Source organism: Bidens hawaiensis, unplaced genomic scaffold (genome assembly GCF_021521415.1).
Source record: "Bidens hawaiensis isolate Kalapana, Puna unplaced genomic scaffold, B.hawaiensis_p1.1 tig00042395_1, whole genome shotgun sequence".
Classification (NCBI taxonomy): Eukaryota; Viridiplantae; Streptophyta; class Magnoliopsida; order Asterales; family Asteraceae; genus Bidens; species Bidens hawaiensis.
In genome coordinates, this window is record NW_027497510.1 from 67,582 (window position 1) to 87,256 (window position 19,675).

Below are 19,675 nucleotides of genomic sequence, written 5' to 3' on the forward strand. Positions count from 1 at the left end.
GCGGTTGCTGATGAGGTGCCTAGACTGTGGGAATAAAGCTAAGAAGGATTGTTTGTACTACAGGTGCAGGAGTTGTTGTAAAGGACATGGATTTCAGTGTCAAACTCACATTAAGAGCACCTGGGTTCCCATTTCTACTAGGCAGGTTGTGCGGACGGCCGCAGCCATGGTGGGGCCGTCTCATCAGTACCAGCATCAACAACAAGAGCAACAACAGTTGCGTATTTCATCTCCTTCACTATCTGGTATGCATGTGTTTTACTTATCATGTTTTATGGTTGGGATTGGCCCTAATCATCTTAACCTGAATTTAGTTGTCAAATTTTTATAAATGAAAACCGGGCTTTATTAAGGGCTTGAAGTTTAGGGTTACTGGTGTTCAAGAATTGATTAATAATAACAACAGAACTTTGATTCTTACTCAATGATGGTATATCGATTTACAAACTCTATGGACATGTATATAACCCTAGATGATCATACGAACCAACGTGATTGTTGATGAATAATTCGTATGATCATACATATTTTATAAAACTGTACACTAGACCATTGGACTTTACATATTTAAAGACGCATAAAACAGCAGCGGAGCCACATGCATAGCACCGGGTTCGGTCGAACCCGGCCTTTTTTCCATTTTATATATGACTTATAGTTACGTATTAGCGAGCGAGCTCGTTCTTTCTTGGCGAGCGGACCGAATATCATTTTAAAAAAATATTCGAACCCATTGATTATGAAATATTTAGTTAACTTTTTTAGTAATGAATGTTTTTTTATAAAATATAAAAAGCTTTGAAAAAATTATAAAAATTACTAACAAGCATTACATATTGGCCAATAATAACCCGTATATAGATTATATAAGAAAAGGCCCAACATTATTAATAGAATGTGTTGAGAGTAGAGGTGCACAAATCGGGTTTTTCAAATACCCAGATCTGGGTATGGAACCGGGTTCAGGTATATGCCCGGGTATTGGAAAATCGGGAATTGTCAATACCTAGGTCGGGTTTGGGTCCAGGTATTGTCTCTAAAAACCATACCCTAATATGGGTGTTCTTCGGTTTAGTTTTTCGGGTTTCGGATTTTTCGGGTCGAGTTCTTTGGATTTCAAAGTTTTAAATTCAGACCCGAAACCCAATCCAAATCTCTCACGGTTTCTTCGGGTTCGGGTAATTTGGGTTCAGGTTTTTTGGGTTGAGTTAATCGGGTTTCGAGTATCTTAGAAAAAAACTACATTGCAAAATTTAGATGTAACATATTCTTCTTTACTCGTAATGTAAATAAACCAATAAGAAAACAAAAATAAACCAATAAAACATCCTAAAAATAGTAAAATTTTTAACAAAATTCAACCATAATAAACAAGATCGACATAATCGTCTTCTAGTATGCCGTGACTAGGGTGTTGGATTATAGTTGCTTTTAGTTATAACTTGAAACATTAATAAACAATAAACAATCGATTCATAATAGGTGGAACGAGAACAATCGATTTGGACTAAACTTTGATAACGTCACTGGTTAAGGCTTAGCCTAAAATATCTAAAAATATATACGGTTTTAAAACTAGAAGTTTAATTGGGTTTTTCGGGTTGACCCGAAACATAGAATTCGGACCCAAGAACCAACCCGAATTACTTCGGTTAGGTTCGGGTTAGCCTTTTCTTGGGTTCGGGTTTTCTGGGTCGAGCAAGTTCGGGTTCAGATACAGATTTTTTCAGGTTGGCTTTCGGGTTTCAGGTAAAAGTGACAGCCTTATACCCTATGTATCGGGTTCGGGTCAGATATAGAACCGGGTATTTGAATATCCTATTTCTGGGTATTGAAAAAACCCTATTTTTGGGTTTTTCCTAGGTTTTTTCTGGTATAGATTGGATCTTTTTAAGGGGTTGCACTTTTTAGGGGTATTTTTTAGGTATTTTTCAAGTAATTTCGTGTATAGATTAGGTATTTGAAAAACCTGGTTTCGGGTATTGGAAAAACCAGTTCCGATTTTCGGGTATTACCGGTTACAAATCGGGTCCGGTTTGATACGGGTTTTAGTACCGAATTGCATATCCTATCTATACCCTACGGGTAGGGTCGGGTATTAAAAACCTGGGTGTAAAAAAACCGGTTCCGGGTTTTTCGTGCACCTCTAGTTGAGCGATTCTATTAATAACATTGGGCTTTTCTTAAACATAATATTTTAAAAAAACAAGCCAAGGCAATTTCTTAAACATAATACCTAAATCAAAATTAAATAAAAAAAACATAAAAGACAGATTTGTGTGACGACAAGTGTTGACAGATGTTTTTCTTCAATGAGGTACGTGAACCACAGATTTGCGTAACCTCTTAAAGGTTATGAGCAATTAAGAGGTAGTTTCTTAATGACCATTAAAAGGCTATCAAACAGCCCCGTAATATTTTTTGTTTAATATAACTTTGTATTTTTATTGAATGCTGATGATATGCTTTTGTTATGATGGTGATATTATATTTTATTTATTTGACCGAATGACCGGCCCGACCCATCCGGGCCTGAAAACTTTGACAACAAAAAAAATAAAACACAGAAAAATCCTGAACCCATAGGAAAAAAATCATGCCTCTACTACCGCATAAAACTAGGCTTTTAACTATTTACATAGCTGACACATAACTAATTATAATCAAACTTTTGACTTAACAATTAAGACAAGCAATGTCTTAATTCAATATATTTGAGGAGTGATGAATTTATTTTGTTAGGTTTTGGAGGACGTTTTCCGCCCGAGTTGAGCGGTGAAGCAATGTTTACACGTGTAAGAGTGGCAACTACTTCAGAAGAAAATGTATGCGTAGATCAATATGCGTACGAAACAACTATAAATATAGGAGGGCGCGTTTTTAGAGGTATTCTATATGATCAAGGACCTTGTGCTCCAATGATGAATTCTGATTACATGAATGTACATGAAGGTGATCAACAAAGCTCCGCCATCAACATTCCTTCCAACTTGCAACCGGTTAATAATCCAGGGTCTTCGGCCTCAACATCATTTTCAACGCGTAACTACCAATAGATTACTCTATTATGGGTGTACTTCTAATTCAATAATTTGACTACATTATGTGTTCTTGAGACTTAAATGCCATCGAATCTTGTAAAACTTTCGATCTTAACAATATATGCATCTTCTCCTTTGATATGTTTGCATACTCAACTTAATTATTCTTTAAGCTAGAACAGCATAAAACCTGGGTAACTAATAATGACTAGTGACTTAATATGTATGTTTTGGAAAAGAACATGTTTTGCTAATTGGATATGTATGCACATATATTCCCAAGTTTTGAACCTAAAGAATGGTAATTTTAAATTTATAGGACAATGTGGCTACATGGTGTCCCCAAAGGGTACATAAAAATTAAAATACCCCTTAAAATTTGAAAATCTTAACTATAAAAAAACTAGGTTGGAAAGCCTTTTCTTATTAATCATTAGATTTCATTAACATCACTTTATTCTCTTGTGGGATGTGAACATAGTTTATAAACTAATTTCTAGAACCCCCTTCGCATTATTACAGAGGTGATATATCTTTATAAAAGTTCTTTGAAGATCCCAAGCATTTCTGAGAGTAAACTATTGTTGCAATATATAGCAAATTTCATTTTCTTTGTCCTTAATTAACTAAGAAACAAAAATAATTTTATATGTTCATCTGTTGTTACAATTAATTTCATTTCCATAAATGAACGTAAGAATTTTTATTAGTTTTTGTTAAACATGTCTTGCATATTTGGGTTTTTTTAAACCATTTACTATTTTTTTTATTGAATTAAGCGAACGCCTCATCTCTACTCCCTCTCCCTCTCTATAACCACGTCATCTGCAACAACATAAATTCCAATCTACGTCGAAAATATAATCAAGGTGATTATGGTAATATAATATATATTATTGAGAGCAAAATGAAAGCTATGAAATCTTAAGTTCTTAACAATCATTTTATGATTTTATCATAGGAAGAACTTATAGCTAATGATTGCCACCTCCTCAAATTGTGTTGTATCATTATGAGAAATATTCGGTGGGCATCTTCATACTAACTTTAGGGCTTGGGCTAACGAAGTGCACTATACATAAACCATGCCACGTCGATATTTCCATTTTACATATATTATTATTATTATTATTACCCAATTACAAATTTTGTCCTTTAAAATAAGACGAATTACGGTTTGTGTCCTTTTTTTAGTTTCCTTGCAGGCGGTGTACTTTAAACTTTTTTTTCCTACAAGTTTTGTCCTTTACGCTAACTGAGTTATAAAAACTCAGTTAAATACCCTCACGTGAGGTGCATGTGAGGGCATATTAGTCTTTTAGGCTACACCTGCAAAAAGTTTTATAACACTATCTCTTTCTTCCATAACTCATCCACCACCACCAAACCCACCACCAACACCCACCTTCACCCCACCATTCAACCTCCAGCAACCACCACCAAACCCACCAACCTCCCCTCCCAAACCCAATTACATCTTCCAGACCAAACCAAAAACCCCAATTCCATCACCGGATCATAATAATAACTCAATCCGGAGCTTCCAATTCCGTCAACTCGCCGGAGCTTCCATCACAACTCGCCGGAGCTTCCATTTTCTCACAATCAGAGCATAATAATAACTCAATCCACCCACAAACCCACCAACACAATGGTCAACAACAAACGCAAACCCTGGCGACAATCCAACACTGACCCACGAAACCCACACCCCCAATTCCCACCACCACCACCTCCGCCGCCGCCGTAAACCCAACGTCCAAAACCCAGAATTAACAGATCTTCAATTGAGGCTTTAACCTGGTCGATTGTTCCGGTGATTCTTCCGGGAACGATTGTGACTTCCACGAGGCCTGTTAACTTTCCGATGGCGGGTGAAGGTGGCCAGAGTGGCGGCGGCGGCGCATGTGTCTCTGAGAGAGGCCAAGTGCGGCGGCGCGGGGTGAATGTGGCCGGTGCGGCGGCGGCGCGTGAAGTCCCATGATGAGAAGTAATTAGAACCGGGTATGCCGTCTAGTGTTTTACGAATGGTTTGTAGTGCTAGGAAATCATCTGGGTCTTGAATTGATAGTGAGAATTGAAAGTGGTGGATGATAATAATAATAATAAACAGTACCAATAATTGAAGAGGTGAGATACGGTGGAGGTGAGATACGGTGGCGTCGTTGGAGCTGGGAGACGGTGGCGGCAGTTGAGTGGGGAAGACGGTGACGGGAGGTTGGAGACTGTAATTTGATTTTGACATATTAAAGATGATTTTAGGGTTTTGATTGAGATATGCAAAATGAAGAAGAAGAAGATGATGATGATGATGAAGTTGCAGGGTAGACGAAAAGACAAAAATGCCCTCACATGCGTCTCACGTGAGGGCATTTAACTAACTTTTTCTAACCTAGTTAGCGTAAAGGACAAAACTTGTAGGAAAAAAAAGTTTAAAGTACACCGCCTGCAAGGAAACTTAACAAATGACACGAACCGTAATTCGACTTATTAAGGTTCCAATACGTTGTTTTTATAATTATTTTCTGTTATTTTTTTTCATATTTGTTGATTTCTGATTATAAGACGTTATAAGTATTTACGGATTTGTATTTTGTTGTTATTATTAGGTTTTTTTTTCTTTTGCTATTATAACCTCTAGTACTTGTTTATCTTAGTTCTCGCATAGAGCTATAGTGAGTACTATAGTAATTCGAGAACTCCATTACACGAATACGTTTAGTGTGAGTACTACAGCAGGTGAGATCCTTGGCGTGCGAGTAACTTAAGGATGAAAACTTTAGATGACGCAAGTACTTCGAAGTTCTTGTATAGCATGAAAATTGATAGGTTTTGAATCTTGTACAATCATTCAAGGTTAGAGTAGAAAAGAACCACAGGATTAAAAGGAAGTAATCACCACATAAGTTCTAGATACTCCTTTTCTACATGTTTTTGGGTGATGTGCATTTCGTCAACGGTAAGGTTAAGAGGTGTATATTATCTTAAATGTATGTATGTTAAATTGTAAGGCCAATTTAAGTGACTTGCGATATCAAATGACGAAACCCGTTATATATTTATATGGTCAAGATAATATTTAATGTCGGCGAGAAACATGGACACGAGACGAGAGCTTCGACACGCGTAACTTCAACGGGAAAGCTTCTAAAATGTTTTTTTCTTGTTTGGCTATAAATAGGAATCATGTATTTCTTTTTATGTGTGTGTTTTGTATGGTGTTTTCACCCACCCAACAGGAGCTCACCTTGGGTGGGGTCGGTTCGTTTACTTAATATATTAAATCTTTCAACCGATAACGAGATCGTTCATTTATATCATCGTTATATCATTTTTTTGGTCGTTCGATTTCACCGCACCCGTCTCGAGCGTTTATCAAGAACAAAGCCGTTCGTTGTCGGATCTGGTTTCGGGACCTACAATTGGTATCAGAGCGGGTCGAATCTTATGATTCAACTTTGTTCTTGATATTCGGGTTCTATTTCCGCTATTACCCGAACCGAGACGTTAATTTCGTTGAAGTTTTGGAAATAAAGTTTGGTGTTTGGAAATAAAGTTTGAAGATTTCAGAAAATAAAGGTGTTTGAAGCTCGTCTTGTTTCCGGATCTGGATTCACCGACACTTTTCGGGGTGGTTGTCCAGTTGGTTGTTTTTCGGTGGCTGCGGCAGTGTAACATCTGGCGTTCCGTGGTGGTGTAAGTTGTAAGATGTGGTGTAGGAAAAATGGTGGAGGCAACGGTAGCAGAAAAAGGTGGCCGGAACAACTAATTTCCGGCAGCCGCTAACCGATAATCGATTTTCTGGCGAAGGCCACAAAGGGTGGCTGCGTTTACCGGTGGCGGTGGGGACGAAGAAGTGTTAAACGGAGAAGAAGAGAGAGAAAGAGGAAAGAGATGAGGTGGATTTTAATGTTGTTCACCGGATTTTTTTTTGGTAAGGGTGACCGGAAATGGGTGCCGGAACTCTGGCGAGTTTCAACTGTTCGGTCACACGTAATTGTAACGGTGGTTGATAATGGTAGTTGTTGTTGATTAGTACATGGATTTGTGGAAGGAGGAGGAGGAGGTGGCGCTGTTGTGGCCGGAAATGGCTGCCGGAAAAACGTCTTTCCGGCAAGTACGGCGCCGGTGACGTGTTTCCGGCAAGTTGATATATGAGGGGGCAGCAACATAATAAGTTTGCAGCTAGGGTAGGTGACATAAACATGATGGGCCTAATGGATCATGGATCACGTACTAGTTATGCAATTTGGGATTACTTGAAGATATGATTTGAAAGAGTTGATAGTTTGGCCGGTTACGAGGAATGCCTTTTTTTTTTGGCAGAAAATAATTATTGATTCGGGGTTGACCAACTGAAGAAAGTCAAATTTGTTCGGGTTTCGTCTTTTTTAAACGTGTTCAAAGCTTGTTATTTCTAAGGCGTTCGAGAAGTTGGATCCGAAAGGTGAACTTTGAACGAAATAATATGTGTATAAGAATGTTATACAAGTCAAATGGAAAATCTAAATATAGGCTCTTCTATATGAACATATTGAGGCTCTCTTCCATGAGAATACGTTAACTCCTAAAAATAAAAATTACATAAAATAAAATAAAAATAAAGATTACATATATTACTAAAACCAGGGGTGTGCAAAATACAGGTTAGACCCGTGAAACCCATGTATCCGTTTTACAAAACCCGTGAAACCGAATTGGTATTAGAAATGTGTTCGGGTTCCAGTTTTGTTTCATGGTTAATCAGGAAACGGTCTGGTCCGATTACGCACCCCAAAACCGGCTTGACCCATAGAATCGTGAAAATCAATTTCCAAGTGTAGTTTTCACCGATCTATAGGAAAAGTAAAGGTCGGAATTAATTTCTAAAAACTCAGAGATGCAATAGATGTTATATTATAAACTAGGATAGTGTCTGTGTTACATACGGGTGAAACATATTTAAAGCGTTATATATATATAGGGGTTGGTTCATGCAAGAAGTCAATCTAGGTCACTTATTTTATTTTCAATCTTACATCATCTAACTAATATATTAAAGCAATACATGTTTTACACATGTCCTTCAAATATATCATCCACATGGGATGCCAACTAATCAATTTCCATTTATAATTCCACCTAATAAACTATTTTTTAATTACTACTCCTTCAATTTAATACATTTTTATGTTAAATCATATGACAATTATGCATTTATTAATATTTATTAATTACCTCAAATAAATCAATTATGACTTTCTTAGAATTATATTATTAACAATTTCTAATTATCTCAAGTTAGTTATTACCTAAGAAATAATAACTAGTTTCCACATTTTGATCAATTTGCTGAATTTTTTTTACAGGGGTATTACGAGTTTATGGGTCAAAAGTGAATTATCTAATATTAAAGCAAGATGATTTTTTCACATGACATCACTCTAGGGCTTCTACATAAGATGTCACGTAAATGTCATGTGATCAGCTTCCTATTTTATCATCTCTTCTTCTAAATACAATATGAGACACGAACCCTTTTAGTTATGTTATAATCCGTGACTCAACTTTTTATTTTTTTTAACTACCCGTGTATCACATGGGCTCTATCCTAGTTAAAAATATATGAAAATGATATTAAAGTAATATAGATGTATTATCTCTCCAATTAATAATATATATAATTAAACCATATGAGTTACATCTCTAAATAATATAATTAATCTAATCACAATAACTAAAAGATTTAAAAAATCAATAAATCTATAAAACAATAATTTATCTTTATAATTTTTTATCATATCTCTTAAATTCACTCTACACAACTTTAATTTTTTTTACACCTCTTCAAATTTTTCCTACATATCTTTAATTTATTTTTTGACGTCTTAATTTTTTTTCTACACATTTTCAATTTCTTCGTACGTATGTTTTTCGTCCTACACATATTCAAATATTTCCTACGCATATTCAATTTATTCCTACACATCTTTAATTTTCTAATACACATATTAATTTTTTTCCCTACACATCTTTAATTTTCTCATATACAACATATTTTTTTTCTACACATCTACATTCGTCGTACACTTTTTTTTCGTCTTACACATCTTTTAATTTTTCCCAAGCATATTTAATTTCTTCCTACACATCTTCAAAATTTTCCTACAAGTTTTTAATTTTCTCATACACATCTTAATTTTTTTCCTATACATCTTTAATTTTCTCTTACACATCTTATTTGTTTTCCTACATATTTTTAATTTCTTTGTACACATTTTTTTCCGTCTTACACGTCTTCAAATTATTTTATTATTTTATTCAAAATAGTAACCAAATTTGAAGAAACTATTTTGCTTAAATCTATAAATTAAAAGATGTCTATTGATGGAAAAAAAAAACAAAATTAAATCTTACACTAGCATATAATGAAATAAATAAATCGTAACTTACAAATAATAAATTTAAATTATTTATGCTTTGGACTTTTATTTGGGATAGATGATATAAATGAAATGATGAATTATCATATTCCACCTAAACTACCATTTTCTTACTTATTTTAATGTCTTTCAAATTTTATTAATTACAATAAATGCAATAATATTTCAGCCACTGATTAATAATTTAATGATTAAGATCACTTCTCCCACTTCTCGCTATAATAATCAATTTTGGAATGAACCTAATCCTATATATATATATATATACACTATAAATTTAGTAAAATGCAAATGTCATATTTATATAAAAAATGATACTTTTACATAAATTATGAGACATTAAATTTGTATTTTAATTCAAATACAAAGACTAACAAAAATAAATAAAAAATTAAAACTTCTTTATAACTTATAACATGAGTACAAAAAACACATGTTAATTAAAATCTCATCATCTAATAGAATCAACATCCAAAATATCATGTCTCATACATAATAACTGAAATACAAAAAAAAAAAAATCTTTATGCAAATTCAAACACAAATACATTAGAAAAAAATAAACAATTAGTGATAAGGAAATTAATTAATAAAAATAAAAACTTTATATAAACATAATTGAAGAAACCATACCTTGATGGTGTTTGCGTTTTCCAAAGCAATTTGGAACCCGTAAAATACCCAAACCTATGAATACAACACCTCAAATTAGTTATAAATTCAAACAATATCACAAGTTATATTCTAAATTACTACAAAATTAATAATAATGAAACCCGTATTTGAATATGTTACAAATTAAATATTTTTGTTAATTAGATTACATATAGAAGTTGTTTTAAAAGATTTTGATTTTTATTATTTCCATAAACAATTTTGAATGAATAGTAATGAAAGTTTTTATTATATTTTAAGAAATATTTAGTTTATGGTAAAACCGTTTAAAACTTAATGAGTTAGTCAAACATATTAAACAGACTTTTTTTTCAAAAATTTATGGTTTTTGAAGAGCATTTAAACAATTTATAAGATTTAAATATTTGGTTCCAAATTTATAAAGTTAATTGATTAGGTGTTTAAACCCCTTTTTAACGGCCAACAAACATAGAATGCTTAGGTACTCCGTACGTGATGACCCAATGGTAAAAGGCCACCGCCAGTTGGCCCAACCCAGCCGTACGAGCCCTTAAGCGCCTCCAAGTTATCTTAAGTTTTGGGAAAAGCCGCCCGCCCAAAGGCCCACTTGTGATAAAAACGCGGATGCCCTCAGGATCGAACTGAATATCACAAAGATCCCAGTTTTCCTTCATTGAACCACTCATGCCCCCCCCAAAAAAAGCGCCTCTAAGTTATCTCAAGTTCTAGGAAAACCCACCCGGCCGAAGGCCCACTTGTGGTAAAACCCGGATGCCCTTAGAATCGAACTGAATATCACAAAGATCACAGTCTTCCTTTATTAAACCACTCAGTTGGACTTTTGATGAAATTTAATGGCAAAACATAAGAATTTGAGAAGTGGTTTGTTGAAATCAGTTGGACTTTTGATCTATCACATAGTTAAGTCTTCAAGAAAAATAAGATGAATGCATATGCATAAAGAACAATTGCGATTTCGCCAGTGCAAGTTCGCCGGATGACAAATGCTGAGTTATCTACAAGGACAAGTTGTTTGTTCCGAGGTCCAATTTTTGTAAATGTGATCAAGATTATAAACAGCTGTGTCATGCATGGTATTAAAATTAAGCATATATTATTAACTACATATTCTTCTTGATCCTTCAATCGAGCGGCTTTGATTTGTTCTTTGAATGGAATTGGACTGTCCAATGTGCCATCTCACCAGTTCTACCTATCGTGATCGGCTGGCAATTCGTGCCTTTACAGGTTTGAAGCAACGCGCTTAACAAAAGTGTCAAACATGAATACGACTCGTTTAACTACTTTATATGGCATGATTATAAGACAGTTTTAAGTTTCATATACCAATAAAGGAAAATGATGGAGTTTCAGTTATTTAAGAAAATAAAAAAAATCACATACCATACTTTTTTATTAGCATGTCTTTATCGTATCTTAAACAAGTACCCAATTGCCAGCCTTACGTGATCCTTTGTTTCCTTTCACTCTGTCCACCCAAAGCATCATGTATCAATGGAAATTTATTATAATCACCGATATAAGTGTTTTTCTTTTTTTTGGTTGGGTTAATAAGTGGCTTTTGGTGATGATACTGGTTTTTGGGAATTGAATGTGTTGTTGATTAGAATTGAATTTGAAGATACAGTCCTACTAGAATATGAATGTTGGTGGGTTTTTTTTATTTTTTTATTTTTTATTCATTTGTGCATTTGTGTTATAAGGGTGGACGGAATGGAACCGTCTTTTCAACTTACTTTGGTAACGAAATGGCTGGAATGATATTCATGTCCATCTTTAGCCGTTTTTTTTTATCCTTCAACCGGCCGAATTCAATTTCTTCTTTAATTTCTCATGGAATCAGGTTGTCCAATCCGCCATCCTGATTCCATGTACCACCTCTCTTGCCATCTCTCCAAATCTGCGTATCTTGATCCATATATCCTTCCATTCACTCCGTCCACCCTAAGCATCATTTATCGATGGAAATTAATTATAATTGTTAATGTATACTTTTATATATAAAATCTAAGATTTCATTTAAAAAATTGTGGCTTTTGGTGAAAAGAAAGTGATTTTAACTAACCTAGACACGAATTCAAGATTTATTAATTATGTTACAGATTTGTCAAAAATGGTTTTGAATGTTCCTAAATACTTTTACAAATATTTTCCAAGTTATAAATTGGCATTAAAGAGATTAAACTGATTTTGAAGGTCTTTTAACAAAGGGTCAGGTTAAAATTGCAAAATTGAGCAATTAAGGCTCAAATATATTCCTAATTAAGTGTCAAAGCATGACTAAATTAAATGCAATGCATGATTTGGAATAGTTGAGTTAATTGGTCATGTGGATGATGAAATTAGTCATAAGGTCACTTAATTGTACTGAAGCATAATTATTAAAGTTTTGCATGAACATTAGATGTTCAAGTTCAATAATTAAGCAAGAGCATGTGAATTGCAAGCTTATTATTCTAAGATGAGCACATAAAGCTTTCCAAACGAGCATACATCAAACGGCTCGGTTTAAGGATAAATATGATTTATTGCCTCATCCGGTCCTCAATTTTGTGCAAGATGCGTATCTTGTGTATTATGAGGCCAAGTCTTATGTGTAATGTCGTTCTAATTCTAGCTAAATAGGTTAGCTATCTTATTATGTCAATCGCTGCAAGATCAACCGGGTGACAAAGGACCGTATAGTATTTAGGGTTTTTATTTTTTGTGGTGGTGCAACGGAGAAATAGGTAACCAGAACCTAAGCCTTTGATACCATGTTAGACAATGGTAAATACTGAATGACTCCATTCATTATAGGGTTACAACATATAGAGCTAAACCGGGCTCGATACTAAAACCCAAACACGTAAGCTAATGTAAGATCGATGTTGGACCCGAACTCAGATACACTATGACACTGACAACCAAACGCGAGTACACGACCAGCATGACTTGATAATATAAATAACTGATTGAATGTGTTGATTCATTCTATACATAAGTTTAGAAGATATTGTCTTTCATACTATAATTAACAAACAACCAGCTATAAGTTTAACAATCAACAAACAACCAAAAGCATCAGTCGCCTTCTTCGTTTGTACACGATCATCTGCAAAGCGAACACGAAAGAATACAAAATCAATATCTGAGATTTAACGTTACAAGAAAGAAAAAAAAAACTAATTAACTAACTAACCTTTTCGAGAGGGCGATAACATCTTTATTTAAGCTAGAGGTTTCCAAAAACCGATCACCACAATCTTTAACACTAACAGTTTCCATGTCAAAGTTAAAATGACCAGAGAATTCATTCCATTCAAACCACATCTTAGCAACAGACTCTTTCTTGAAGCAAGTGACATGGTCAGCCTGTTCGGGTGCGTCAGCAGCGATTAATCTGTATGTGTAGACCTTTCTGGTTTGACCAGGTCGAAAAGACCGGCCCAATGCTTGACGGGTAACCGACGGGTTCAAAGGAACATCCAAAATAATAATCCTAGAAGCCCCAACAAGTGATATCCCTTCACCACAAGCTTTTATGGATCCAAAGAAGACTCGGGATTCAGACGAGTTGTTGAACTGGTCCATTGCTAGCTCACGTTCATCGTTGTCATGGCCTCCAGTTATCATGAAGATCTGTTTGCCAACACTCCAACCCATGGTCTTAACGGTCAGTCTGACCAAGAACTTTAGGGGCAGCAAATACTGGCTGAACACTAAAAGCTTTTCGCCTGCAGATTCGCATAGGCGAAGCATGTTCATAAAAAACTTGGCTTTAACCCCTTCAACCCCGTCTACTTTCTCTAGCAGCTCGTCAATCTCGTTATCGTTTATATTTTTAGAATCACCCTTGTTTTTAAACAAAGATTTGAGCTCAGGGTGCACGTAGATTGCACTCCCGTCACACATTACTCTAAATGTGTTGTTTCGAGCTGCTTTCTTTGCCTCTGAAATCGCACGTTCTTGGTTCGGGGTGAGCTTCAGAAAGACTGTAAAGTCAACAAGACCCGGTAGCTCATCCAGCATGTCTCCTTTGTAATACTGGAGAAACGGTCCTGTCATCTCTCGCAGATCTTCTATGACCGCTGCTTTCCTTTTAAAGTTATTATCTTTGACTAGAGTACGCTCCACCAACTCGTAGAACGCGCTATCGGTACCCGTACTCTTCTCATGACTTTTGAACTCCACCCTGCCCATGATGCGCGTTTTTATTGCTTTTGAGGTTTCCATCTTTAGAAACTTCGGGCGGACGAGGTTCAAAATGTTGAAAACCTCAGTCACATGGTTTTGAAACAAGGTTCCTGAAAGAACTACTTTCATCGGGGTTTTTACCTTGGCAAGAGCTGTGAAGACGTTCGTTTCTTTGTTTCTTGGCGTGTGGCCCTCGTCTAGAACGAGGAGTGTCGGGCAGTTTATCAGTAGATCTTGACAACTTATTGAGGCGGGGCTTGTAGCAATGTCACACACCACCGACGAAAATTGTTGGTAGCCCAGAAACAATATGCTTCGTTGGTTCGCCCATTGTTTAAGAACTTGCAACTGTTGCACTCTGCCTTCAGCTTTTGCAGAGTACATATCCAACAATAACATGTCTTCAACTTGCCACCTGATGAATTCTTTTTTCCAGGTTCCCAAAATGCCCCTAGGGAGGACAACCAACGGTCTGGCGTCTGGATATCCAACCAAAATTGGCCCAGTATAGGCTTATTATATGGGGCTGAGCTTGAGAGTTGCACACTAACTCAAAGCCCATATTATGATATTAATAATCAAGACTTTGTTCGACATTTAAAGGATTTATGGGATTGCTTACTCGACCGATCATCATGTTTTTATGACCGCCATTAAACTCTACTTTAAAAAATAGAAAAATAATGAGCCGAACCATTCGTGAACTGCTCTAGCTCGTGCTTTATGGTCTTAAACGGGCTGAGCTCAAGCACTATTATGCTCGAGACTGAATGGCTCAGTTACGCCCCTAATAGCGAGTATTCCAATAATCCAACCTGATTTTTTTTTAAGATTATAAATCAAATGTTATTAAATGTTTAGACTACATCGAAATGGCAACAAGCTATGATTGAATATAAATCTTAGAATGATTGATTTTGATTATACAATAAGACTTATATGGTGAAGTTTGGAACCTTACAATTTACTCGCCCGAGATCCAATGCTTAACATACATGGACTCCCTAAACCAAGATAAACATACAACGAAAGAGTGTCTAGCTGCATTCATTCATTCATTCATATGAATCTTGAGTTTTGTGGAGTGATAAGATCAATCGCTACTACAAAAATGATTGATCTTAACTGACCCTAATGGTCCCTAGTTATTTAACACACTAATAGTTTGTTAAACACATGTTTTGCATCGATCTACTAGAATATATATTTAGAATAAAATTAAAAACACGTATTTTGCATCGAAATACAAAAGTATTTTGCAAATAAAAAAGGACTGATATCATACTCAAAGCCATATAGAATGACTTGAAACAAATTATAATAATTTTAATGAAAACTCTCTGATACAAAAACAACTTGATCTTGTAATAACATAATTTAATAGTTTGAATTTACTATATAACTTGATTTTGGATATATTTCATTAGCAAGAATTAAGTAAGAAGTTAGAAGCCAAAAGTGTGCAAGCCCTTACACAAGTGGGGGTATGTTTGGCAAAACTAGCTGGTGGCTGTTAGCTGGAAGCTGCGAGCTGATAGCTGTTTGCTGTAGCTTTTAAAATATATTTAGGTGTTTGGCAGAGTAGCTGGAGCTTTTTAGATATATTTAGGTATTTGACAGAGTACCTGGAGCTTATAATAAAACTAATTGGGTGCCAGCGCAGTACGACGGAGTGCGCGTGCAACCTGACATCAACCGCATAATCAGTGTCGATACGTGATTCACTTGATATTAGTGCACGCATAAACCGAATGCGGATGTGTACTTCGTGCAAAGGCGGTAAGTGTGTAATCGGTGGCCAAAATCAAGAAACAAAGTTAAAATATACAGTAATTTCAAATAGATCATTTTTTAAACCAACCTCTTTTGATCTGAAACCCTTTCCGACCCGACACCATTTTAATCTGAAACATGTTTTGACCTGGCCCCTTTTGACTCAAAACTGTACCGACATGAACCGAAGTAAATTAACCCTTTTTTATCAACTCGTTCCGACCCTAATTTGGTCTTACACATGACCCGAGCTCGTCTGACTCGACTTGTTGCCAATCATAACCGGTAAAGAAGTATATCAATATCATACTCAAATTAAAGAGAATAAAATGCTCTTTTTTATGATGTAATTTATTTAAAAAAATATTAATGTGTGAAAAAGTTATGGACTTTTAAAGAGTCATGGGGTAGTTAGTTTTGAATAAGGGTAAAATATGTAACTATTATATAAATTAACAAAAGTTGATGAAAGTTCAAGTACCAAAATTGTAAAAGCTTCTAACTTCTTCTTAAACGCTAGTATAGTAGCGTTTAAAAAAGAAACTTTTTCTCTAAAATTATAAGCTTGAAGCTTCTCCAACCAAACAAGGCTTTTAATTAAGTATGAACTTTTTGTTAAATGCTTAAAGCTTGAAGCCCGTAAAAGCTTCTAAAAGTTCATTGCCAAACATACCCGTGTTGTAACAATGGGTGATGAGCTGACATAAAATCCTTAGCTAACACTAGTGTGTTTGTTTGTTGTTTTCTTTTTTGTTTTTTTTTTATAAATTTTTACGACCAAAGACATTGCTCGGTGAGGACTGAAGACAAATGTTGGAATCTCTCATGTAATATTATTTTACACTAGGATAATAACCTGTGTTACACACGGGTAGAAAACATATCAACAAACAATATAAAATATAAACTACGCATTTAGTTAACACAAATATTTGATATAAGTTTTTTACCCTCATATGTAACAAAAGATGTTAAATTATATCTATAACATAAAAAAAATACTTTATAAATAAACAATGCAATGAATAAGAAAATAATATAACATAAATGAACCATTAGACCTGAAAAAAAATAAAAAACATATATTAGTAAAAGATTTTGTAATACTAATTGAAAACTAAGTTTACAAATACATACCAACTTTAAACTGTATCATATTAAGTTTTCAAAAATCTCTTTATAAATAGCTTTATTTAATTTTTTTAAATGTTCCTAATTGTTCTAAATAACGTTTTTTTTCTTTTTTCTTTTAGAGTGTTTTTTATAAATAATTTTCAGAGATATTTATATTTTTATAGCATTTTTCATGTCATTTCTTAATAAATAAATAAATAAAACTTAAAGAACATTCGGTTTGATCACCATTCGCCGACTCTTCTTCTTTCCTCAAGAGTAAATTAAATCATTGACAAGGTGGTTATTAATTGGAATAAATAGACTTAATCATGAAGTTAATTGTATTAATTTGAATAAATAGATTTAATTGTAGAATTAATTGAATTATATTGAAATGCTTATTTTAATTTAGCGGATCAAAAATAATTGTGAATATGTAGAAATTATTTATATGAAAATGTGATTACATGGAATCTTATGTGAATAGGCTAGAATAAAGACCTATGAAGAGTTTAATATATTAGTAAGATTTTATGAAGTTTTCTTTTATACGATGTTACTTTCCATATATGAATAAAAAGGTATCTTTACTTTATTTATATATTTACTTATTTATTTATTTAGAATATTCATTTTCACTCTAGATCGAGCTGGCTCTTATAGTTTTATTGTTCTAAATTCATTGATTACATGAATGCATGAATGAGGAATGTATAGAATATATGTGAGAAAGAAAATGGATGTGTGTAAGACTACGAGAGACTATCCAAATACGTAAATTAGCATAAAATCATAATTAATTTGTAATCTTTGTTGTGCCAATTATTTTAAGTCTTACTAGGGGTGTTTATCGAATTGAATAACGAATTTTTAAGTTAAATCGAATCGAATAATCCGAATAATTGTTTTTTTACCGGTATTCGTATTCGATTAAAAGTTGAACTATTCGATTCGTATTCGTATTATATGCCCAATTCGAAATTCGATTTGAATTCGTATTTGAAATTCGAATTCGAATCGAATAATTTGAATTCGATTTTAATTCGAACAAATGCAATCTAGCTCAAGTTTACCTATGCCAAAAATTCGAAAACCATAATCATAATTGCAAAATAAACATATAAATTTAAAGCAGCTACAATATCACATGATAATAAATTCAAAACTAAACTACAAATAGTATAAATTCAAAATAGTCAAAACGAGAAGTAAATAACACCCATATTAGTACAGGCTAGGAAACAATAATATAACATATTGGGTTTAATAATTTGTAATGGACATTTATTATTTATGGATTTGACACAAATAAAAAAATATATTATATATATACATATATGTATATATAATTTGAATTCGAATTTCTAATCGAATCGAATAATAAATCATAAATTCGTATTTGATTCGTATTCGATTAATATACTCGAATACGAATCGAATCAAATTCGAATTTTTTAAAACCGAATTTGAATCTTAATAATCGAATTCGAATCGAATCGAAGTTCGAATATTTCGAATGCGAATCGAAATCTGAACACACCAAAGTCTTACATCATTCTCACTCATATATATATATATATATATGCCTAAGGACCTTCTAATGGACACGTAACTATTAATAATTCTTGCAAAGAAAACCGCTAATTATTTTCTATAACTTTATAGATCAATATCAATTTTATATTGTTACCATGTTAGGTATATAAGTAATTTGGATATAATATATATAATTTATCTGTTAAATAGGTATATAACACACATTGTGATATGATTACAAAAAGGGGGATTTTTAACCCACACAGACCAACTAACAAAAAGCTTGCTATCTCTATCGATCAGCCATCAAAACGAATAATTGAGATTAGAATTAAAAAATTAGCTCTTTTCTCCTAACTTCACAGTTCACACACAAAAATGATATCATTCTGAAATCCCCAATTAAATCATCCACTAAGTTGTAAAAATAATACCATATAGATGAGCTTTCTCTTCTTTCCAAAAAAGAAACAAAGTAATTACATTTCACAGTGATATGCTACTAGTATTTAATTTTTAAGCCCAACTCTCCATCATTAGATTTTCTTAATTTCAACAAGTTTGCATAGCCAAACCTAGCTGAAACCGAGTTGAGTAGTTCTTTAAACTGAGCTAAAACAAGCGGGACTCTGGCTCAAGTTTTTAGCTCGGTATGAGTTTGAGCCGAGCTCGAACTCGCCCTAACTAGTGCGGAAAGCACTTTGATAATAGAGTAATAGATTATATGAAAGTCCGTACAAGGAAATTCTACTTTTTCTAGGGTTAGCAATTAAAAATAAAAAAGAAAGTCATTATTTGGAATAATGTAGAAAAGAGTGCGGCGGAAAAGCTTAACATCACAAAAAAGTTGATACTCCTTCCTCTAGGAGACATTTTGCCATTGCTTCAATAAACAAAACAACAAACTTATTAATTGGAAAAAAGACGATACATGAATCCATTGCCCATTGATTT

At 33.9% G+C, this 19,675-nt stretch overlaps 1 protein-coding gene and 1 pseudogene across 1 annotated transcript; one reads left to right on the plus strand and one right to left on the minus strand.

The window, feature by feature from the left end:
• LOC143593596 (protein SHI RELATED SEQUENCE 3-like) lies at nucleotides 1-3,056 on the plus strand. The gene is made up of 2 exons (XM_077073181.1): nucleotides 1-245; nucleotides 2,743-3,056. Exons 1-2 carry the CDS (start codon nucleotides 11-13, stop codon nucleotides 3,054-3,056), a joined length of 549 nt encoding a protein of 182 aa, XP_076929296.1. The 5' UTR covers nucleotides 1-10.
• A 10,148-nt stretch (nucleotides 3,057-13,204) lies between these two features.
• Nucleotides 13,205-15,343, minus strand: LOC143593597 (protein CHROMATIN REMODELING 35 pseudogene; annotated as a pseudogene).
• Between the last annotated feature and the right edge of the window lie 4,332 nt (nucleotides 15,344-19,675).